General features: G+C 38.0%; 1 protein-coding gene across 1 annotated transcript in view; it reads left to right on the top strand.

Moving 5' to 3' along the window:
* The window catches only part of RASSF6 (Ras association domain family member 6), a 66,106-nt gene extending 43,217 nt beyond the window's left edge, over positions 1-22,889 (top strand). Inside the window, exons 6-12 of the mRNA XM_068974968.1 lie at positions 10,136-10,233; positions 11,632-11,816; positions 15,495-15,596; positions 16,465-16,516; positions 22,408-22,526; positions 22,618-22,715; positions 22,814-22,889. Coding sequence (XP_068831069.1) covers positions 10,136-10,233; positions 11,632-11,816; positions 15,495-15,596; positions 16,465-16,516; positions 22,408-22,526; positions 22,618-22,715; positions 22,814-22,889 — 730 coding nt within the window. The remainder of the gene's footprint in view (positions 1-10,135; positions 10,234-11,631; positions 11,817-15,494; positions 15,597-16,464; positions 16,517-22,407; positions 22,527-22,617; positions 22,716-22,813) is intronic.
* Positions 22,890-24,768: the final 1,879 nt, after the last annotated feature.

Genomic DNA, 24,768 nt, shown 5'->3' with positions numbered 1-24,768 from the left:
ATAGCAAACACCCTCTTCCAACAACACAAGAGAAGACTCTACACATGGACATCACCAGATGGTCAACACCGAAATCAGATTGATTATATTCTTTGCAGCCAAAGATGGAGAAGCTCTATATAGTCAACAAAAACAAGACCAGGAGCTGACTGTGGCTCAGATCATGAACTCCTTATTACCAAATTCAGACTTAAATTGAAGAAAGTAGGGAAAACCACTAGACCATTCAGGTATGACCTAAATCAAATCCCTTATGATTATATAGTGGAAGTGAGAAATAGATTTAAGAGCCTAGATCTGATAGATAGAGTGACTGATGAACTATGGACTGAGGTTCGTGACATTGTACAGGAGACAGGGATCAAGACCATCCCCATGGAAAAGAAATGCAAAAAAGCAAAATGGCTGTCTGTGGAGGCCTTACAAATAGCTGTGAAAAGAAGAGAAGTGAAAAGCAAAGGAGAAAAGGAAAGATATAAGCATCTTAATGCAAAGTTCCAAAGAATAGCAAGAAGAGATAAGAAAGCCTTCTTCAGCAATCAATGCAAAGAAATAGAGGAAAAGAACAGAATGGGTAAAACTAGAGATCTCTTCAAGAAAATTAGAAATATCAAGGGAACATTTGATGCAAAGATAGGCTCAATAAAGGACAGAAATGGTATAGACATAACGGAAGCAGAAGATATTAAGAAGAGGTGGCAAGAATACATAGAAGAACTGTACAAAAAAGATCTTCATGATCCAGATAATCATGATGGTGTGCTCACTCATCTAGAGCCAGACATCCTGGAATGTGAAGTCAAGTGGGCCTTAGAAAGCATCACTACGAACAAAGCTAGTGAAAGTAATGGAATTCCAGTAGAGCTATTTCAAATCCTGGAAGATAATGCTGTGAAAGTGCTGCACTCAATATGCCAACAAATTTGGAAAACTCAGCAGTGGCCACAGGACTGGAAAAGTTTTCATTCCATTTCCAGAGAAAGGCAATGCCAAAGAATGCTCAAACTACCACACAATTGCACTCATCTAACATGCTGGTAAAGTAATGCTCAAAATTCTCCAAGCCAGGCTTCAGCAATATGTGAACCATGAACTTCCAGATGTTAAAGCTGGTTTTAGAAAAGGCAGAGGAACCAGAGATCAAATTGTCAACATCTGCTGGATCATGGGAAAAGCAAGAGTTCCAGAAAAACATCTATTTCTGCTTTATTGACTATGCTAAAGCCTTTGGCTGTGTGGATCACAATAAACTGTGGAAAATTCTTCAAGTGATGGGAATACCAGACCACCTAACCTGCCTCTTGAGAAATCTGTATGCAAGTCAGGAAGCAACAGTTAAAACTGGACATGGAACAACAGACTGGATCCAAATAGGAAAAGGAGGATGTCAAGGCTGTATATTATCACCCTGCTTATTTAATTTCTATGCAGAGTACATCATGAGAAACGCTGGGCTGGGAGAAGCACAAGATGGAATCAAGCTTGCCAGGAGAAATATCAATCACCTCAGATATGCAGATGACACCACCCTTATGGCAGAAAGTAAAGAGGAACTAAAAAGCCTCTTGGTGAAAGTGAAAGAGGAGGGTGAAAAAGTTGGCTTAAAGCTCAACATTCAGAAAATGAAGATCATGGCATCTGGTCCCATCACTTCATGGCAAATAGATGGGGAAACAGTGGAAACGGTGTCAGACTTTATTTTGGGGGGCTCCAAAATCACTGCAGATGGTGACTGCAGCCATGAAATTAAAAGATGCTTACTCTTTGGAAGGAAAGTTATGACCAACCTAGATAGCATATTCAAAAGCAGAGACATTACTTTGCCAACAAAGGTCCATCTAATCAAGGCTATGGTTTTTCCAGTGGTCATGTATGGATGTGAGAGTTGGACTGTGAAGAAAGCTGAGAACTGAAGAATTGATGCTTTTGAAGTGTGGTGTTGGAGAAGACTCTTTAGAGTCCCTTGGACTGCAATAAGATTCAAACAGTCCATTCTGAAGGAGATCAGCCCTGGGTGTTCTTTGGAAGGAATGATGCTAAAGCTGAAACTCCAGTACTTTGGCCACCTCATGGGAAGAGTTGACTCACTGGAAGAGACTCTGATGCTGGGAGGGGTTGGGGGCAGGAGGAGAAGGGGACGACAGAGGATAAGATGGCTGGATGGAATCACTGACTGATGGACATGAGTCTGAGTGAACTCTGGGAGTTGGTGATGGACAGGGAGGCTTGGCGTGCTGTGATTCATGGGGTTGCAAAGAGTCAGACAGAACTGAGTGACTGAACTGAAGGAATCAAAAGAGTGTCTGGTGGTTTTAAAGACCTCACCAGACCTACTCCCATAATTTACATTTTAAGACAACAGGATTAGCCAGAAGGTTTAATCCAGAGACTGTCCTCTGGCAGGATACATAATCCTAAGGAATGTAGAGGGATAAAAATGTTTGTCCTTTTTCCCTCCTTGAGAATTCCAGACCCCTCTCTCCTTGGGGACCCCTAGACTTCTTATCAACCTGCCTAGGAAATGACTCTCTCAACTGTACCTTGAAGACATAAGTAGAGTTGATAGATACTTTCATTATCCTTTACAATGTTTAGGCTTCCCTGGTAGCTGAGACAGTAAAGAACTTGCCTGCAATACAGGGAACCCAAGTTCTATCTCTGTGTTGGGAAGATCTCCTGGAGAAGGGAATGGCAACCCACTCCAGTATTCTTGCCTGGAGAATATCATGTCAGACGAGCCTGGTGGGCTACAGTCTTTGGGGTAGCAAAGAGTTGGATACGACTGACCATCTAACACACATATAAATCTTGTTTTCTTCTTCCCTCCCTCCCTTTTTACCTTCATTTTCAATCGTTGGCTTCTAATGCTTCTTTCTTTTATATATTCATGGAGCTATCAGTCCTTCTCTTCATCCACCCTTCCATACATAACTAGATGAGCTGGAGTTCCAGCAGGACAGAGGATGGAGAGAGAGCAGCCAGGACATTTTCCTCAATGTGACCTTTGGCCATAACCAAGATGATACCATATCACCTTCAGGGAAGCCCTACTTTTCCCCTGGAGAAACACAGAGGTTCCACAAGTTGCACCTTGCCAGCCTTTCTCAAGTGCTATGCTCCCATAATAATTCTGAACATTTGGTAATTGCCTACACATGTCATATAGTCTTACTTCCTACCTCTGCTTAGAAGCCTACTTGCTTCTCGATATCCACTTGCTAGACTCTTCCACCACTCTTTTAAGATTCAGGTCAGTAACATTTTCTCCAGAAAGCCTTTTCTGACCCTTAGGTCTGTAGGAGGTGCACTGACAACTTTTCTATGTCACTTTCAGAGCACGCTGTTAATTGAATTTTCATATACCTGCCTCCCCCTCTAGTCTATGAGCTCTAATGGGTAAGGAGCATGCCTTACTCATCTTTATCCCCATGCTCAGCAGTGAGCCAGCACAAAGACGGGACTCAAAATATAGTATTGAATGAAACCCTCAGAATCCTGGTGGTGAAATACTTCTGCTCTGCTGTGTGAACTTTCTCTCCATCTACCACTTCTGATTAGTATCCCATCCAAGCTATCAAAGGACAAAGAGTCCAGCACTTATGAAACAGCAGAAGGGAAACCACAGACTTAGGCAACCTGATGAAATCCTGTATCCTTCACCTTCAGGTACTAAGTGATTGATGGGCTGGTGGTTCTAAATGACTAGGAACCTCAAGTAAAAGTAGAAATTACCCTGGGTCCTACTTTTAGGAAACTATACAAGATATGAATTTGGCAAAATTAGCTATCATTCTTCATATTGCCTAAGAACTCATTGCAAAGTTCTCTGAGCAGTCAGCTCCTTTCGATGCATTTTAATTAGCTGAATCATGAAAACTTAATTAGTATGAGACATTATGGGGAGATGTCAAGGAAATGCAGTAAGCTACCTAAATTATCACATTAAGCTCTCATGATCTTGAATATGTATCCCAATATATATTTTTTTTATTTTCCAAATTAAAATTCAAAACACTTATTCCTAGAATCCCTGAACTTGAGGATAAGTTTCAAGAGCCCAAGTAGACAAGGTATATTAATGCCTTTCCATATTCTATAGAAGATTATAAATTAATATTCTCATGAGTTGCCTTCCATAGGATCCATTTGCCTTTTCCATTATTTATCAGAATAATGCTGTGAACCAAAGATAAATTATCTCCTGTAGGGACTTCCCTGGCAGTCTGGTGGTTAAGGCTGCACTTCTGACACAGGGGGCATGGATTCTATCCCTGGCCGGGGAATTAAGATCCCATATGCTGTGTGGCGTGACCAGAAAAAAAAAATCTATCTCTTTTTGTTTCAAGTTGAGGAAGACTACCCGTGAAAACTTTGCTTGCTCTTTACCACAGTAATGAGACCTACTGGGAGAATATTTGAAGTGCATATTTGCAGGATATCAGATTTTTACAGTGGGTAAAAATTGTCAGAAAATGACCCCACTCCTGTCCCACAAAAGAGCAAGATTAGATTCAATTGATTCAATTGTGATTAATTATCCAAGAAGCTTTTGTGGGAACAAGCTGAACAGTTAGCCGGAATGTGCAGCACAATTTGGAATAACTACTGTTCCTTGACCTCTTGTTCCCTAGTGGGATGCAGTCCCACCTAAAGTATTATGTGTGCATGAGTGCTAAGTCACTCAGTTGTGTCCAACTCTTTGTGACCCTATGGGCCATAGCCCACCAGGCTCCTCTGTCCATGGAATTCTCCAGGCAAGAATACTACAGTGGGTTGCCATGCCCTCCTCCAGGGGATCCTCCTGACCCAGGGATCGAACCTGTGTCTCTTAAGTCTCTTCCATTTGCAGGCAGGAATGGCAATCCACTCTAGTACTCTTGCCTGGAAAATCCCATGGACAGAGGAGCCTGGTAGGCTACAGTCCATGGGGTCAAAAAGAGTCAGACATGACTGAGCAACTTTACTTTCACTTTCTTTACCATTAGCGCCACCTGGGAAGTCCCTAAAGTATTGTACTTTGTTTCAATTCAGTTCCAGACATCCTCACTCTGATTGCCATCCATCCTTTCAGTTCAGTTCAGTTCAGTACAGTCACTCAGTTGTGTCCAACTATTTGCAACCCCATGAATCACAGCACGCCAGGCCTCCCTGTCCATCACCAACTCCCGGAGTTCACTCAAACTCACGTCCATCGAGTTGGTGATGCCATCCAGCCATCTCATCCTCTGTCGTCCCCTTCTCCTCCTGCCCCCAACCCCTCCCAGCATCAGAGTCTTTTCCAGTGAGTCAACTCTTCCCATGAGGTGGCCAAAGTACTGGAGTTTCAGCTTTAGCATCATTCCTTCCAAAGAACACCCAGGACTGATCTCCTTTAGAATGGACTGGTTGGATCTCCTTGCAGTCCAAGGGACCCTCAAGAGTCTTCTCCAACACCAGTTCAAAAGCATCAATTCTTCAGTGCTCAGCTTTCTTCACAGTCCAACTCTCACATCCATACATGACTACTGGAAAAACCACAGCCTTGACTAGACAGACCTTTGCTGGCAAAGTAATGTCTCTGCTTTTGAATATGCTATCTAGGTTGGTCATAACTTTCCTTCCAAAGAGTAAGCATCTTTTAATTTCATGGCTGCAGTCACCATCTGCAGTGATTTTGGAGCCCCCCAAAATAAAGTCTGACATTGTTTCCACTTTTCCGCATCTATTTGCCATGAAGTGATGGGACCAGATGCCATGATCTTCGTTTTCTGAATGTTGAGCTTTAAGCCAGCTTTTTCACTCTCCTCTTTCACTTTCATCAAGAAGTTTTTTAGTTCCTCTTCACTTTCTGTCATAAGGGTGGTGTCATCTGCATATCTGAGGTTATTGATATTTCTCCCGGCAATCTTGATTCCAGCTTGTGCTTCTTCCAGCCCAGCGTTTCTCATGATGTACTCTGCATGTAAGTTAAATAAACAGGGTGATAATATACAGCCTCGACGTACTCCTTTTCCTATTTGGATCAGTCTGTTGTTCCATGTCCAGTTTTAACTGTTGCTTCCTGACCTGCATATAAGTTTCTCAAGAGTCAGGTCAGGTGGTCTGGTATTCCCATCTTTTTTAGAATTTTCCACAGTTTATTGTGATTCACAGAGCCAAAGGCTTTAGCATAGTCAAGAAAGCAGAAATAGATGTTTTTCTGGAATTCTCTTGCTTTTTCGATGATCCAGCAGATGTTGGCAATTTGATCTCTGGTTCCTCTGGCTTTTCTAAAACCAGCTTGAACATCTGGAAGTTCACGGCTCATGTATTGCTGAAGCCTTCTTTCAGTTCAGTTCAGTTCAGTTGCTCAGTCATATCTGACTCTTTGCCACCCCATGAATCACAGCACACCAGGCCCCCCTGTCCATCGCCAACTCCTGGAGTCCACTCAGACTCACATCCATCAAGTCAGTGATGCCATCAAGCCATTTCATCCTCTGTCATCCCCTTCTCCTCCGGCCCCCAGTCCCTCCCAGCATCAGAGTCTTTTCCAATGAGTCAACTCTTCGCATGAGGTGGTCAAAGTACTGGAGTTTCAGCTTCAGCATCATTCCCTCCAAAGAAATACCAGGGCTGATCTCCTTCAGAATGGACTGGTTGGATCTCCTTGCAGTGTATTATTTAAATTTTGAGCCTTGAGTGAAATTGTGTAAGGAAATGGACTGTCACTACTCACTCCATAAGAATTTTTATTGCTCCCTTTCCCATACTGGACTTCTGCGGGCAGAACTTATACCTCTGTTCGCTCAGGTTCACAGACTTAATATCTCCAGCAGTTGGATGTGGTACAAAAGATGTGGAAGTTGTGTACTCAGCTGCAGGAAGGGCTATAATCTTTTCTTTCTACTCACCTTTGGAGAGAATCAAGCTACTTTGTTTACATTATCTTTGAAATGAGTCACACTGAATCAGCTAAATGGGAGTGGTAATAGTTTAAAAATAAATCAGTTTGAGCTGTGACCGCTTGTGATCCTTTATGGAAACACTTCCATGGGCAGTACTTTGATATCTCATAACTGGTCCAAGTATTTTGTTTTGGAAATTTTTTGTAAAAACAATCTTACTGAGGTTATGTTTGCTGTGGCACCGGTTTCCCTTTCCGTTTTCAATGTTTTTCCAATGTCTGCTTTGACATGCTTTGGACAAGTCATGGCAGAATGGCATAAAGAGCAGAAACTGGACAGATGTCCATGTGAATAACATCAAGAGTGTTTTTCCTTTCTTACCATGTGGGTAGAGAAGTGACCACCTTCAATTTGTCTATCAAATGTTGACCTCCTTTTTATTTTGCAGCTCATGAGAATACTTCTCCACAGTTTAAATTTGCTAATGGTATATATCCTGAAACTTGGTCAGAATAAGGCTGACATGCCCGTGCTTGGGCAACTTAAACTATTTGATGTTACATAAAGTTCCACCAGTTTTCTTTAGAAAACTTTGGGTCACTGCATTCAAGCTTAGTCAAGTGCACAACTGTATATGGAGGCACTTCCAATTACACAGTCTAGAGCTGAAAAGGGATAGGCTGGGGGCTGGCAATTTGGGGGTGGAGGTGCTTGTTTTTGCTAAGATGGTAAGGAAGAAAAGGGGCCCAACACTGGCTATATTAAATTAAGCCGTGTTGTTCCTCTGTATTTGTGTGACCTCACTGGGCTGAGAGAAGGAGAGGACAGGTGTCAAGTTGGCAGGACTACCAAGAATTTATAGCACATCACTAGTCTGGCATGCTTGGGCTCTCTCGTCTTCCCCCAGGGGAGACAGCATTGGATTGCTTGAGTTTTTAGTTTCTATTTTCACTGTTATTCTGTTGTTTTTTTTTCCATGGTTAACCCACTCCAGTATTCTCACCTGGAGAATTCCATGGGCAGAGGAGCCTGGCAGGCTACTGTCCACGGGGTCTCAAAGAGTCGGACACACTGAGTGACTAACACTTTCCCTTTCAACTCTCGTTCTATGATAATCACATCTGCCTTTTAAAATTAATCTTCTATACATTGATAATTTTGCCTTTCAAAAGAATAACTAGAAAAGGGAACCTTTCTATACTGCTGGTGGGAATGTAAATTGGTACAGCCACTATGGAGAACAGTATGGAGGTTCCCTAAACAACTAAAAATAGAGCCTCTGTATGATCTTGCCATCCCACTGCTGAGCATATATCTGGAAAAGATGAAAACAATAATTTGAAAAGATGCATGGACACCAGTGTTCAGAGCAACACTATTTACAATATCCAAGACCTGGAAGCAACCTAAATGTCCACTGACGAATGAATAAAGATGGTGTAGTATATATATGCATACAATGGAATATTATTCAGCCATAAAAAGAATGAATAATTTCAATTACAGCAACATGGATGGACCTGAAGAATACCACACTGCCTGAAGTCAAAGGCAAATATCACAAATATCATTTACATGTGAAATCTTAAAAATGATGCAAGTGAACTTATTTCAGGAGCAGAAATAGACGCATGAAACAAACTTATGGCTACCAAATGGAATCGTGCAGGGAGGGATAAATTAGGAGTTTGGGATTAACAGATACACACTATTGCATGTAAAATACATAAACAAGGACCTACCATATAGCACAGCGAATTATATTCATATCATCCAACAATCTATAATGGAAAAGAATCTGAGAAAGAAATATATATACATATACATACATATATCTTAACCACTTTGCTGTACACTTAAAACACTGTAAATCAACTATACTTCAATTTAAAAAAAGTAAAAGGAAGAATAACTAGGCTCTGAGTCGGGGCCGGAATTGTTCTCCTTTGAGTCAAAGTTACTAAGTAACTTTGGACTTTTAGGACATTTGTTTTGACTGGCTATATCCTGGATGGTAGAGCTTAATGGAAAATTAATAAACCAGTATATTAGGATTATCTTATCTATATCACAAGACTATTATTGTGAGACTCAAATGATATAGAAGTTGTAAAAGACTTCAAAGGAATTCAAAGGTCAAAGAAGAAAAGGATCATGTTTATTCATATTTACCAGCATTAGTATGAATAAGCACTTTGTGTTATTGTTGCTACCAGTGACATTTGGGTAGAATTAATGTCACAGACTCCCTACGGGTTGATATTTTTTGGCCATAAGGAAAACAGACATTGGAAGAGACTCTTAGTAAGAGCTAAGACTAGTCCCAGATATGATAGTTATCTATTAACCTAGAGAGATCTAGGAATACCTTGGATCCCTAATGGCTCCAGACCCATCATGAAATACACACAGATGATGGGGACTGTGATGAGGATGGCAATGAAGATGAAGACAACCACCGTCATTTTTTTTTAACACATCTTGAGTTCTTACTGCATGTGGGGCACTTTTTCAAGGGTTTTACATAAATTAACTCATTTAATCTTCTCAACAGTCCTATCGTACCTCACTCTATATTCATCCCCATTTTACAGGTGAGAACACTAATGCACAGAGAAAATAAATAACTTATTTAAAGCCAGAAAGAAAATAAAAAATGAGCCATGGTCCAACTGGTAAAGATAAGCAGTTGCCCAGTTTTATTTTTTCTGGGTATTAGAATGCATTGAAAATTAATAGCACACTTTATAAATCATGATGTCCCAGAAAAGGAGTCTTTCCCAGAGATTTTCCTTCTTTATAAATTGAATTCTTTGTAGTGCTCAAGGGTCTTAAAGATAGGTTTTACATCTAATTATACTGGAATCATTTTACCTTAAAATGCTTTGAATACAATGGAAGCTCAATGCAAGTTAGAATAAACACTTTTGTATCTAAACTCACTGAAGAGCATAGTGAGGTTTCTGTATAAGAATGGATTCTGTTGGTTTCTACATATTCCATATATTTTACAGAATCTGTATAATTTTGTTTCAGTATGTAACTAAAATATTGTGTCAAAACATGCTAAGAATCAGTACAAGAATTAATTAAAATGCATATTGACCACTCTGGTATATAGATTTAATAATATAAAGATTATTATAATTTAGGCTGGTGTGTCTACCCACAGAGGCCCATGTACTGCATTAATACTGTAAATCTGGAAACTATCATAGGCCCTTTGATAAATATAATTGATATCACATACACAATTTATTACTTTTCAGGGGAATGACACGCTGGGGACAATTTGATGATCTTTATCGCATTAGTGACTTGGACAAGGATCAGATTCCAGTGACTGGAGGAACAGGTTCCCAAGAAGGTCAGTATCAAACTCTTATTAATGAGGAGAATTTTTTAGCTAATATAATGCATGAATCCTAAATGTTTCTCTGAAATATAACATTTTATATACCATTAGTTATTAAACTCTTATTTTATATTTAAAAAATATATCTTAGGAGCATACCAACTTGTCACTACAGTGCTCATATAATGTTTAAGAACCTTACTTGGCAATATAAAAGCATTATTTAAAAAAATGTATTAAGTCACTTAGCTTTATTAGATTAGGGAGAACTAATGGTTTGAATAAAGTTTTTCATACATAAAATTGTTCAGTATTTCCCCCCCAAGGATTAGGATCATTCATAACTCAGTAGTTTTTTATATTAAGACCAAGCCCTTCAGGTTGAATTCTACATCTTTTGAGAAGCTAAACATTTTAGTTAATACTTAATATGACATGACTTCTCAGAGGCAGATATACTTGGTTTGCTATATTTGATAGGGTTGTTTTAAACATATATATGGCTGAGTTGCTCTGCTGTGTACCTGAAACTATCACAACATTGTTAATCGGCTATATTCCAAGATAAAATAACAAGTTTAAAAAAAGAGAGAAATCTACTTAAAAATCAAGTTAGTTCATATCAAATTTGACAAACCATTGGAAAATGCCAGCTCCTATGACTTGTGACATCAGTAATCATAACAACAATGGTATAATACTATTAGTTTTCTGTCATTTACTGAGACAGGCATGATATTTTGTATTTTACATGGATTTTCATTTTTATATGGTATATAGAGATACAAGGAGGAGTTGATGACTGAGACTGGAGTGGGGTTCACATTTTTGGAATGGTGATATTACCAAGCTGATTTCAGATTGAACAAGGGTATCATGCTGGCATTATCTTCAGGAAGCTACCAGCAACTTCCAATGTGTAACTAATTTTTTTCAAAGCATTCTCAATTCATCCCCTCTACTGTCCTTTAACAACTCATATTCTATAACAAACATGATGCTCCTGTCAAGACTTCCTTATTTTTGTCTTAAGGCCTTTTGGCACTTTTTTATGAGAATCCTTATATTAATAATTAATCCATTGACAACACTCATTTCAACACAGGGGAATCCCAATATCTTGACACCAAAGATATAATAAAAATCTATTTGTATTTAGCACCAGTGCTAGAGAAAGATGAAACATCACTTGCTTATACTCTAACTACAATTAAATTAAAATTCCAAGGTAAAATGGAACACAAGTGTCACCAGATGTCCCTGTTCTTAAACAAGATCATTGCTATTTTCTGTTTAAAAGAATTTTAGTTCATTGCTTAGCCACATAATTACTTATTAATACTAATCCATCCATGATGCAAAGAGATGAGCAGCTAAATTATATGAGTTTATAACCTTTATTCTTCCCAGACTATTTATTTTATCACAGTAGCACTCTGAAGCCTCATGCAAACGAAGAGCCTGAATCCCCTTTACTCTACAGAACTATGAGTGAAGCAACCCTGGTGAGGAAAAGGATGAAGCCTCCAATGATGGACAGAAAAGCCAGACAGAAGCATAGGGCCTCTATTAATGGACACTTTTATAACCACGAAGTGAGTTACAATTCCATTAATGTCATTTAAAAGAATGCTGTCTATTGTGCTAACAATATCACTGAATTGAATTTACAATTCAAACTTACAGTACTATCAGCTATACTGCTATTATTACTGGGTACTCTCTGTTTATTTGGCATGAAATTGTTTTGCTGGCTTATCTCATTACTCACTAAAACATAATCATATGAAGCAGATACTATTCTTTTCCCTATTTTACATATGAGTTAACTGAGGTTCACAGTTGTTGTTTAGCCACCAGTCATGTCTAACTCTTTGCAACCCCATGGACTGCAGCACTCCATGTTTCCCTGTCTTTCACCATCTCCCAGAGTTTGCTCAAATTCATGTTTATTGAGTCAGTGATACCATCCAACCATCTCATCCTCTGTCATCCCCTTCTCCTCCTGGTTTCAATCTTTCTCAGCATCAGGGTCTTTTCCAATGAGTTGGCTCTTCACATCAGGTGGCCAAAGTGTTGGAGCTTCAGCATCAGCCCTTCCAATGAATATTCAGGGTGATTTCAGGATTGACTGACTGCTTTGATCACCTCAGATTCACAGAAATTCACAGAGGTTACACAATTTGTCACAGGTTGCACTGCTTTTAAGTACCAACTCTGAACTCAAATCCAGCTTTGTCTGATGCCAGAACTCAAGTTCTCAACCAGCATGACTGGTGAACCCTAAGTGGCAGCCCCTATGATACACAATGGAGATATACAGATGGCTCAGCTGGTGCCTGTGTCAGCATGGAGCTCAGCGCTTGGGCAAAGAAACCAATACATCCATAAATGTCCTTAGAATCATGTAAGTGCTACAAAAGATATTGGTTCAAAGTACATTCAAACACTAAATTTGAAATAAAAGGATTAAGTCAGCTATAGCCCTGTTTATTCTGATCAGTTAAATTTCTAATTCCAGGTCTTACACATATAATATACATATCACTTTTTACAGAAGTGCAATTATAGTTTATATAATTTGTACTCTGATTTTTTCATTTAATATGTGTTGAACTTTTATGTGCCTTTCTGTAATATTTATAAGACTTAACTTGGCTGAAGGTAGGAAATTGATCATTCTTTTCTAGAACTCAAATTTTTTATGTCATGTATTTTAGCAATCATTCATCCATTCATTTAATAAATACTTTAAAACCACTCTATGTGAGGCACCATTTTAAGTTTTCATACAAAATATTAATTCATTCATCATAAGCTTTTTCCTTAGAAGGCTTTCTACCTTTTTCTTTCTTCCTCCCTTGGAAGGCTATCCATATGTCTCTTTGGAGACTGGTGGGGAGAAATCTCCCTTGTGAATTTTGGGTTCAAATTAGACATTTTTCTGTCTCAAGAATTTCCTCCCTGGCCAAGACATAATATTGACAGTCCCCTACAGATATGCAACTACCAATAGTCCTGGTTTCTTCTCTTCAGAATTATGCTGTATGTCATCAGCACATGTAGGATGGTTTGTGTTAAGAAAGGCTGTGAAAGCCACATGTTTCCAAATGAGCATCTTCCAGATTGGTCTGCAGTACTAAGAACGAAATTGGCACTAGGTTGGCAGCACAGCATCGTAATTAAAATTCCTGGTCTTTGCAGTTTGATGACTTGATTGCAAATTCTTGCTGAGCAAATAAAAAATCTCAGTCTCTTAGCTTTCATCCTTCCTTCTTTACAAGGCTGTTCATGGGATTAAGTGGAATGAGGTGAATTTAGCACTTAGCATAGTGTCTGCACAAAAGAACTGAGTTTACATTAGTGTCATTGCTGTTGATTGAAAGAGATCAAGTGAAACTAAAGATATTCCATACAAATGTCATTTACTACAGTATAATAACTAGCAGAAAATGAAACCCCAAAAGCCAAAGCACCCTGTCAATGGGTATGCAATGCTGGATATCTAGGAATTTAAGTTGAAATAGTTGTAAGATATGTTTTTATATCATGAAAGCTCTTGATAATGCCATTATTGAATAACACACTTATTAGAGGCTTAGATTGTGATACATAGTCCCAAGGGAATACGTTCCAAGACTCTCAGTGGATGCCTAAAACCAAGGATAGTACTGAATTCTGTGTATACAATGTTCATTCCTATACATACATACCTATGATAAAGGTTAACTTATAAATTAGGTAAAATAAGAGATTAACAACAATATCTAACAATAAAGTAGAATAATTATAATAATATAGTGTAAAAATGTTATGTGGATGTGGTCTTTTCCTCTCTCTCTCAAAATATCTTGCAGTACTGTATTCAATTTTATAAGGGCAGGAGATGATAAAATGCCTATGATGTAATAAGATAAATTGAGGTAAATGACATAGGCATTGTGATGCAGCATTAGGCTACTAATGACCTTCTGACAATATATCAGAAGGAGGACCATCTGCTTCAGATGATCCTGGACCATCAGGCTGTGATGAAGTTGATAGATGTCTGTCAGAAGCAGACATGGTCAGTGGTTGGGGATCTTGGGCAGGGTGGAGTAGGATGATGCAAGATCTTATCATGCTACTCAGAATGGCTTCCCTGGTGGGTCAGATGGTAAAGAATCTGCCTGAAATGCAGGAGATCCGGGTTCAATCCCTGGGTCAGGAAGATCCCCTAGAGAAGGGAACAGCAACCTACTCCAGTGTTCTTGCCTGGAGAATCCCATGGACAGAGGACCCTGGTGGGCTACAGTCCATGGAATTGCAGAGTTGGACACTACTGAGCAACTAACACTTTCAACACACTTTCTGAATGCCACACAGGGACTTCCCTGGCAGCCCAGTGGTTAAGATTTCGCCTTCCAGTTCAGGGGGTGTGGGTTTGATCCCTAGTCAAGTAGCTAAGATCCCACATGCCCGTGGCAAAAAAAAGGAAAAACATAAAACAGAAACAATATTGTAACAAAGGCCATAAAAACTTTAAAAGTGGTCCATATTAAAAAAAAATTTTAAAAAAAGAACAACACACAATTTAAAATGTGTGAATTATTTCTGGAATTTTCCATTTAATTTTTTCGTCTCTCTCAGGACTTTATTTTTAAATAGGAATAAAATTATGAGTAAAAAATTTTATGGTTATATGTTTCTTATAATTTTTATGGTGCAGTACTAATCCCCAAGAGGGATGTGTCAAATTTATTGGATCATGGCAGCTGTTTACCAAATTTTATCTAAAGGGCCAACTACTGATTAGAGCAACTTGTGAGAAACATTGTTCTAAATGTTCAATTAGCAGCACTTTTACCCAAATCCTCAGTTGAGATATAAGCTGAATCACATGAAATTGCCAACATTGGACCATTTCTGACCAACTGAAAAGGAATGATTTCATATGGTTCAAATAAAAGCAATTTAGAACAATTACTCCCAAACAGGAGGGAATTTTGAAATCTTAAATTACAGTAAAGAATAGTATGATTATCTAATGAAAATATTTCAAACATTCTCAAATGATGTTTTACCTAACGTACTCTAGAAACAATATGAAGCTGCTTAAAGGCATACATAGTACTCAACAACCAAAACAAAGAAAGTAAAAATAAGAAAGCAAAATTTTAAACTCATGATCTCGGATTTTTTGTGCAAAGGAAGGCCAGATTCAAGAGACAGACTCTTGTTAGTTTGTCACATATGTCCTTAAAATTACAAAAATCTTTTTTTTTTTTTTCTAGACGTCAATTTTCACTCCAGCCTTTGGATCAGAAACTAAGGTCAGAGTAAACAGTAATATGAGAACTGAAGAAGTAATAAAGCAAATTCTCCAAAAGTTTAAGGTAATCTTTATCAGTGAACTGAACTATGAATATCTTGTGTATAATTTAATTGTAAACACATAAATGGATTTTTCTGAAAAAGACATATAAGCATGTATATCTAAATTAAATATTCAGTTCCAAAAAATTCTTTCCTATGTATAGTTGACCCTTGAAAAACACGTTTGAATGCCATGGGTCTATTTAAATATGGATTTTTGTTAACTTTTTATTTTGTATTGGGATATAGCCAATTAACAATGTTGTGATAGTTTCAGGTAAACAGCAAAAGGACTCAGCCATATATATTCATATACATGGATTTTTTTCTTCAATGCATATATTACTGTTTACAGTACATGGTTGGCTGAATCCATGAATGCAGTCCCGAGAGTACAAAAGGCCAACGAAGGGACTAGAGTGTATGTGGATTCTGGTATCCACTGCTGCTGCTGCTGAGTCACGTCACTCGTGTCCGACTCTGTGCGGCCCCATAGGCGGCAGCCCACCAGGCTCCCCCATCCCTGGGATTCTCCAGGCAAGAACACCGGAGTGGGTTGCCATTTCCTTCTCCAGTGAATGAAAGTGAAAAGTGAAAAGTGAAGTTGCTCAGTCGTGTCTGACTCTTCATGACCCCATGGACTGTAGCCCACCTGGCCCCTCCATCCATGAGATTTCCTAGGCAAGAGCCACAGCAGATACCAAAAGATAACTGTATAACATCTTTTAGTAACTGCACTGAGAAATTACCTTATCCCCTGGGAGCAGAGAAGATTTTATATATGAAAGTGAAAAATTAAAGTGAAGAAACAGATATATAATCTGGGTCTGGTTGGCTTAGAAAATACTAACAAAGAATTCATGTCTGTTCATTTTTTTCCATTGACAGATTGAAAATAGTGCCCAGGATTTTGCACTTTACATTATTTTTGCAACAGGAGGTAAGAAAACTTGCTTATTCTTATGTGACTGCATGTGTTGTCGTTTCCTGCCCATTAATAAGGCAGAAAAGCGGTTTACCTCTTTCCGCGGAAGAAAGGGAGGAAGGGAAGAAAGAAAGACGAGAGGTGGAGTGTTTTACATTATTCATCCTTCACAGTTTCAAAGGAAGACAACCTAAGAATAAGGGGTCCTAGAAGAGCTTAACACAAAAGACTTTGCTTGTTGCTGCTGCTGCTGCTAAGTCACGTCACTCGTGTCTGACTCTGTGCGACCCCATAGACGGGAGCCCATCAGGCTCCCCCATCCCTGGGATTCTCCAGGCAAGAACACTGGAGTGGGTTGCCATTTGCTTGTTGGCCAGGCATTAAGCTATCTGAATGGTGATCAAAGAGCCCTGGAGAATAGGTGGAAGATTCCCAGGAACTGTAGGCATTTCAGTTGTCGATCTTTGTACTCCTTTCCTTTTCACTTTCCCTTATCATTCTAGCTTTTACTAGAGTCATCATTACATACCGTTACTCCCTGATCTCATTGGTACCTCTTTCTCAACATTACCTCTTTCTGACACACTGTGGGAGTGTTCCCTCTTCCTCAGTAGAGAAAAATGTGCAGAACTATGTGGTGGGGTAAAAGTTAGCATCAGGACCTTGGGAAGAGACTATGTGTGGGGCGCTAGGAGCAAAGAGTAAAAGGTGGATTAGAGAAATCCTAAGGCAATATTGAAATGAAACTTTTGAAAGCCTTAAAATAGAAAACCCAGAAATAAACCCTTGCACCTATTGTCAATTAATCTATGACAAAAGAGGCAAGACTACACAATGTTGGAGACAGTCTCTTCAACAAATGGTGCTGGGGGAAAGGTACAGTTAAATGTTAAAAAAAGAAAAAAGTTAGATCATTCATTAACCCCATATACAAAAATAAGCTCAAAATGGATTTAAGACCTAAATGTGAGATTGCATATTCTAAAACTCCTAGAGGAAAACATAGGCAGAACACTCTCTGACATAAATCACAGCAATATCTTTTTCAATCTGTCTCCCAGAATATTGGAAATAAAAACAAATGTAAACAATGGGACCTACTTAAACTCAAAAAAGTTTTTTCACAGTAAAGGAAATAGTAAACAAAACAAAACTATAGCCCACTCATTGGGAGAAAATGTTTGCAAATGATGCAAATGATACAAGATCAGCCTCCCCAAACTGCAAATAGCTCATGATACTTAACAGCATCAAAACAAACAGCCCACTCAAAAAATGGGAAGAGGATCTAAACAGACACTCCTCCAAAGAAGACATGCAGACAACCAACAGGCACATAAAAGATGTTCGACATCGTTAATTATTAAAGAAATGCAAATCAAAACTGCGATGAGATATCACCTCACACCAGCCAGAATGGCCATCATTAAAACTGAAAAATTTTGAAGTTAAATTATAGAAATGGCTCAAGTTGTAATTTAAGTGTCTGATCGCTTGAGCCAGAAATTGAATAAATAAAATTATATATTTTGATCCAGAACAACTATAAGAAAATGGAAACTGGATATCCAAACATATATAAAATTGAAGTCCTTATAAATTGAAAGCTTAAATATATATATATATATATTTATAAATTTTTGAAAGTTCTGAGTGTTTGTGTACTCATTCTGGTTGTTTAGGAGAAAACTACAAGATAAAAATGCTTGACTGTATAAAACGTAAAAGATACAAACCAAAGATTATGAAGACTGTCAGATGAAAAATTAATACCTACTGTGTCAAAAAGTTCTTGCAAAGTGATAATGAAAAGGCAACCAGTCCAATGAAAATACAAAGAAGTATGATAAAGCAGTTCAGAGAATAACAAAATAACCTGTAAATATTTTTAGGAAAGTCTAAAGCTTAAGGGAATGCAAGTATTAAAGGAAATGCAAAGGTCAAGGATATGTATATTCAACCCACAATGCCATGTTATCTTTTATCTGATTCTACCTACTGGTTGCCACGGATAAGAGTAAAAGAGAATGTTCATGCAATTCTGCTGAAGATCTGACTCCTACTTTCTTGGAACTCGTTTTAGCAATATTTATTAAAAATCTACAGTATACATATTCCTTAGCCCAGCAAATCCACTGGTGAGAATCTGTTTCACAAAAATCAAAGCACTATTACCTACAGATTTATATGCAAGGTTATTTATAATGATAGAAAGCTAAAGGCAAAGTTACCCATCATAGAAGAATGATTTAATACATGATTAATATGCAGCTATTATGAAATGAGTTAGATCTGTACCAGTTGAATGGAGGGAACTTTACAATACATATTTATTAAAAATGCAACATGCCTATAAATGTATAGAACCCGGGTCTCCCATACTGCAGGCAGACGCTTTACCATCTGAGCCACCAGGAGGCCTTTACAATACATATTTATTAAAAATGCAACATGCCTATAAATGTATAGAGTATGACTTCATTTTTTAAAAAGAATTATAAATCCCTATTTAAATATGTGGTTTATATGAGTATATGACTAGGGAGAAAGATAAATACCAAGCCATTAACATTGATTGCTTGGTTAGGGGATTGGGGAGATACAGAAAAGACAACGGGAAGAAGAGAAAGCATAAAATAAAAAAAGCAAAAAATAAACTTTGATTTTTAAAAATGTGTGCAATAAAAATAGCAAGTGTGATATGACCACTTTTATGTATTGTCTGTGTGTGTAGCTAAAGAGACGTATGGAGGAGTATCCTCTCAAAGTGAAATGCTGCTTATCTCAGAGTTCTGGGATTCCAGGGAAGTTTTACTTTCTGCCTTGTGCTTTTCCTCATAATTACAACAGTGTATAAGGGTTTTTAACTTTACTGATGAATAATTAGGATAATTGACAAATATAATTGAATATATTTAAAGTGTACAACCACTGTGGACCTATTGCTGTGATCAAGATAATCAACACATGTATGAGCTCACATAGTTAACCTTTTTTTCCTTGGGCTAAGAATGCTTACTACTTTCAGCAACTTTCAAGTGTACATTAGGTCCTCAGAATTTGTTCTTCTAATAACTGAAAATGTGCACCCTTTGACCTACGTAACCTCCTTTCCCCTCTCACAACATGCATATTATTTTAAAATCCAAAAAAAAGAAACCTATTTTTACTATAAAACTATAGTTATTTACATTTTACCTATGAAAATCCATTTCTTATACATGAAATTTCTTATACATGAAATCCAGAACTGAAGGTAATCAAAACTAAGTCCTTTTTAGGGACTAAGAATAGGGAAAAGAATGGAGCATAGAGCACCTGTTTGGGTAGTAATGTGGAAAATAGATGACTGTACTTTTAAAACCTTTTATCTGCTAAGCCCATGATCTATAACAGTGTTTCTCAAATTGAGGCACACTTCAGGATGACCTGAAGAGTTCATTTAAAATACAAATTCTCAAGCCCCTCCAGATCTGAGGACAGTCTGGGAATACATATTTCTAATAATTATCCCAGTGACCATGAAGTAAGAAACATTGTTTTATGTTATCAAGCATAAAACAAATTGAGGATGCAAACCCAAGTTAACATAAGATGTAAAGTTCCAAAGAGGGTTCTGCTGTATGACCCAGCAATCCCACTGCTGGGCATACACACCAACGAAACCAGAATTGAAAGAGACACGTGTACCCCAATGTTCATCACAGCACTATTTACAGTAGCCAGGACATGGAAGCAACCTAGATGTTCATTAGCAGATGAATGGGTAAGAAAGCTGTGGTACATATTCATGATGGAATATTACTCAGCTATTAAAAAGAATACATTTGAATCAGTTCTAATGAGGTGGATGAAACTGGAGCCTATTATACAGTGTGAAGTAAGTCAGAAAGAAAAACACTAATACAGTATATTACACATATATATGGAATCTTAAAAGATGGTAACGACAACCTTATATGCAAGACAGCTAAAGAGACACAGATATAAAGAACAGACTTTTGGACTCTGTGGGAGAAAGAGAGGGTGGGATGATTTGAGAGAATAGCATTGAAACATGTATATTGCCATATGTGAAACAGAAGACTAGTCCAAGTTTGATGCATGAAACAGGGCACTCAAAGCCAGTGCCCTGGGACAGCCCAGAGGGATGGGATGGGGAGGGAGGTGCGGGGGGCGGGGGGTTCGGGATGGGGGACACATGTACACCTGTGGCTGATTCATGTCCATGTATGGCAAAAACCACCACAATATTGCCTTCAATTAAAATAAATTAATTAGTTTTCATAAAAGAGGATTCTGGTGGGTTAATGAGAGGAGTTGAATTATCAAGGTCCCCCATTGCTTCAGAAATCATAGAGGAATTAAAGCAGCTAACACTGACTCTGTGGACACATTAATGAATCATATCACTAGCTGTGGGGAAGCTGGGCTTCTAACTTCTGGACCCTGCCTTGCATTTTTTTTCCTGGAGAAGTCCAGTCCAGGGGACGAGAACAGTTCTGACCCTTGGAACTGTTAAAAGCCCAAAGAAACACATGATACCAGAGAGGGGACTAATTGGTCTACCTTTTCCCTATCAGTCTATTTCAACAGAGCAGACAATTCTTTAACCGTGTAAGTCTGACCGTGTCACACCTCTTCTCAGATCCTCCAATGGTCTCCCTTCTCACAGCAAAGTCAGAATCTTTGTGCAGGCCCCATTACCTCTTCTCTTCATCATTCAATAGCCCTCTCCTCATCTCCATACCAGCCACCTTGTTCCCTAGGCGCTCTTCGACATCTTTAGGCATGCACTGACTTCATGGGTGCTCAGTTTACTTACTTGTTCTTTTGACACACACTTCCCCTAAATAGCGTCACGATTTCTCTCTCATCTCCTGCAGGTCTTTGCTCAAATATTACATCTTCGGTGAGGCCTTCCTCAGCCATTCTATCAATAATTTAAAACTTTTCACTTGCTCACACATATGTACACACATGCACGCTTTCTACCCCCTTCCTTGAGTAACCTTCCCCCTGAATACTTACCACTATATATGATAGGTTTTATTCCTGTATCTTCCTTATCACCATCCTCTCCATGAGTGTGAGGTCCATGAGAGAAGTGATTTTACCCTGCTTTCTTCTATAGTGTGCCCAGCACAGAGAACAAGGCCTGGTGCCTAGTAAGAACTCAAAAATTATTTGAGGAAAGAAAATGATTGTAAGGGCACTGTGTCCTGTTCATGCTTTATTCTCATAAAAATGAAATCACAGATGTGAAACTACTTAGGCAAAAAATTAGAAATATTTTGTGGTAGAAGTGTTTATGACTTTTAGAAATTTGAAGTTCTGGGAATATACCAAATTGGAAGTTATTTTCTTTCTCATGTCATTATTATGGCTGAATGGATGAAGCCAATAGATGAATGAAATAATAAAAAATACTGCTAATATAAATAACAATTCAGAATATATTTTTAAAGAAAATCCAAAGATTGGATGTGGGGTGAGAGGGAAATGAAGAATTGAAGATAATTACAAAGTTTTGGATCTGAGCTACTAGAAGGATAGAATTACATTAATGGAACTAGGAAAGATCAATAAATATTTATTGAATGAATGTTTTTAGGTTTTGCAAAGGCATAAATGGGATGGCAGATTTGTCTGAACATCCAAACCAAAGGCAAGGTTAGAATTCTGAAATGGAAAGTCAAATCCCAAAGGAAAGCAAGAGAAAGTCTATTTTTAGTTCACTTAAAGGTTTTAATTTCAACTTGCTTTTTCGAGTGAGTAAACCAACTCCTCTTCTTTATAGGTTTCACAAAGTAAGTAGAAGAAGCAAAATGAATGGACAAATTATGGTCCTTTTTTTTCTCTATGGTGGCCTCCTGACCGTAGCTGATTCTTCTTTGCATTTGCAGAGCAGAAACGGCTAAAGAAGACAGACATTCCGCTGCTGCATAGACTCCTACAGGGACCGTCCAAAACAAATGCTCGCATTTTCCTCATGGATAAAGATGCAGAAGAAATTAGCAGTGATGTATGGATGCCGTTGCCCTGAATCTGTCTTTGAGCTGTCCTGACCCAGTACCTCTCACACAAATGCTCTGCCTTTTTGTTTTTTCTTTCAGGTGGCTCAGTATATTAACTTTCATTTTTCTCTCCTGGAATCCATCCTTCAAAGATTAAATGAAGAAGAAAAAAGAGAGATCCAAAGAACAGTAGCAAAGTAAGTCAAGAGCTTACACACTGGGTGTTTGGTTCTTTAGTAGGTTCAATGCATGAAATGTGTCCAGTGGTTAATACTCTTTTTCTCCTTATTTTCAGATTCAGTACAGAAAAGGCAATCATATTGAAATATCTTCGAAGTAAACGGGTAATAAAAACAGAGACAACAGTTTAGCAGTACAAGTCGCTATTGCTAAGCCACTTCAACAAAATTAGAAGGTTTTGGTACTATTTCAGTGCATAAATTCTGTACTTGCATTATAAAAACATATGTGAACTTGAATCTATAGGAAATTGAATGTAAGGCTTGTCTCTCTCTGAAGTGAAGAGATTAGGTAGGATTCACAGTTGGACTAAAAGAAACTTGAATTTAGTTTCAGTAACTAAAATAAGCTTGGATACTATGTATTCCAAATAGTTTTTAGAATAAAACACTCAGTGAACTTGAATTTAAATGGTATCTTAAGATACCATGTAGCTTAAGCTTATTTAACTTCAACTGTTAAGAGAACTATCATCAACTAGCTTTCAGAAATGATTCAGAAGTAATAGCTTCCAGCTCTGGAAATAAAATATCAGCCCATTATTATCCCACCAAGAAATCTGATGGTGATGGTATTTCACAGTTTCTTAAACTCTAGCCTTTTCATAAAACCTAGGAGTGTCTTTCAGTCCTTTGAGCTATCTATAATATCAAAGCTACCTGTCCTTTGGGACAGAAAACATTATGGACTCTGTTAAGAAATCCAAATCATAATTCTCTCAGCCCGAGCCCTTCTTTTTTTCCCCCTCTGTTCTACTGATGAATTTCAAAAGTGTTCTGAAGATTTTTCTTAAGTCAATTGAACTAGTTTTCTTTATTTTTCCAAATAAACATATCACAGAGATTTAATGTATTTCATCAGCTAGGCTAAGACTTGATCCATGATAACCATTTGTTGCTGAATGAATACAGAAGATGACGCGAAGCTGTGGGATCTGAAGTTGGGCAGGAAATCTCGAGCTCTGTTCTTTTTCTCCAAAATAACTCATTCTACAAGATAGGGCTCAGGGTCCTTTAAGTCCACTTCACCTGTCTGAAAAAGCACTTCGAATGCCGCAAGTTTCACCTGTGATTTTACTTATGAACTCTGTATTAAAATGGAGATTCATGCAGCTTTTTTCCATTCTACTACTACTTCTATTTGCATTCCTCATAAGCATGGGACTCAATGGACTCACCGACTCAATGGACATGAATTTGAGTAAACTCCAGGAGCTGTTGATGGACAAGGAGGCCTGACATGCTGCAGTCCATCGGGTCGCAAGAAGTCGGACACAACTGAGTGACTGAACTGAACTGAATAAGTATTAGATTACATTGATTGTATTACACATACTATAGGATACGGTTGAGTGATGTAAACCCAGTTGGAAGATCAGTTATCAAAACATGAAACATATTTAAGACAAAGTATTACTTCCCAATGTCACCAAATCCCAAACCAGATGAAAGTAAAAGTGCGCTATGAACTTTTCAGTCCTAGGAAATCTCCTTTATTGAATAAGACAGTGGCTTGCATCTTTATCCTTTTATCTATGAGTTAATAAGAAAGTCTCAACTCACTAAACTAAAGCAAATATAGTGGTTAAAACTCAGTATACTCAAACCTACTTATTTAATGTAGTCTCAAGTATCTGCCATAGACATGACAAAAGATTCATCTTTAATATCTTGAAAGTCTACAAAAAGGAAAAAATAACAATATTAAGTAAGAAACATGGTTTGAAAAGTAAAATTGCAGAAGAGAAAATGCAATAGCCACTAAGTGTGTGGGAAAAGTTGTATCTTAATAGTGATCAGTGGTATTAGTCTGTGTCTAATGAGGAGACAGAAATCACACAGTCATTTAAATGGGGGTTATAATTTAATATAAAGAACTATTTAGCTGTGATAATAGGAGAGTAATTATAAAAATGGAAAGGGAACTCTAAAAGGGACTCTAGTCTGAGGAAGAATACCCAACTAAGGAAAAGCTTGGCGTAAGGAGTTGAAATGCACTGAAGACGGTGTG

This window comes from Capricornis sumatraensis, chromosome 7 (assembly GCF_032405125.1).
Source record: "Capricornis sumatraensis isolate serow.1 chromosome 7, serow.2, whole genome shotgun sequence".
Lineage (NCBI taxonomy): Eukaryota > Metazoa > Chordata > Mammalia > Artiodactyla > Bovidae > Capricornis > Capricornis sumatraensis.
Note: the sequence above shows the minus strand (reverse complement) of the source record. Positions and strands in the feature narration are given on the sequence as shown.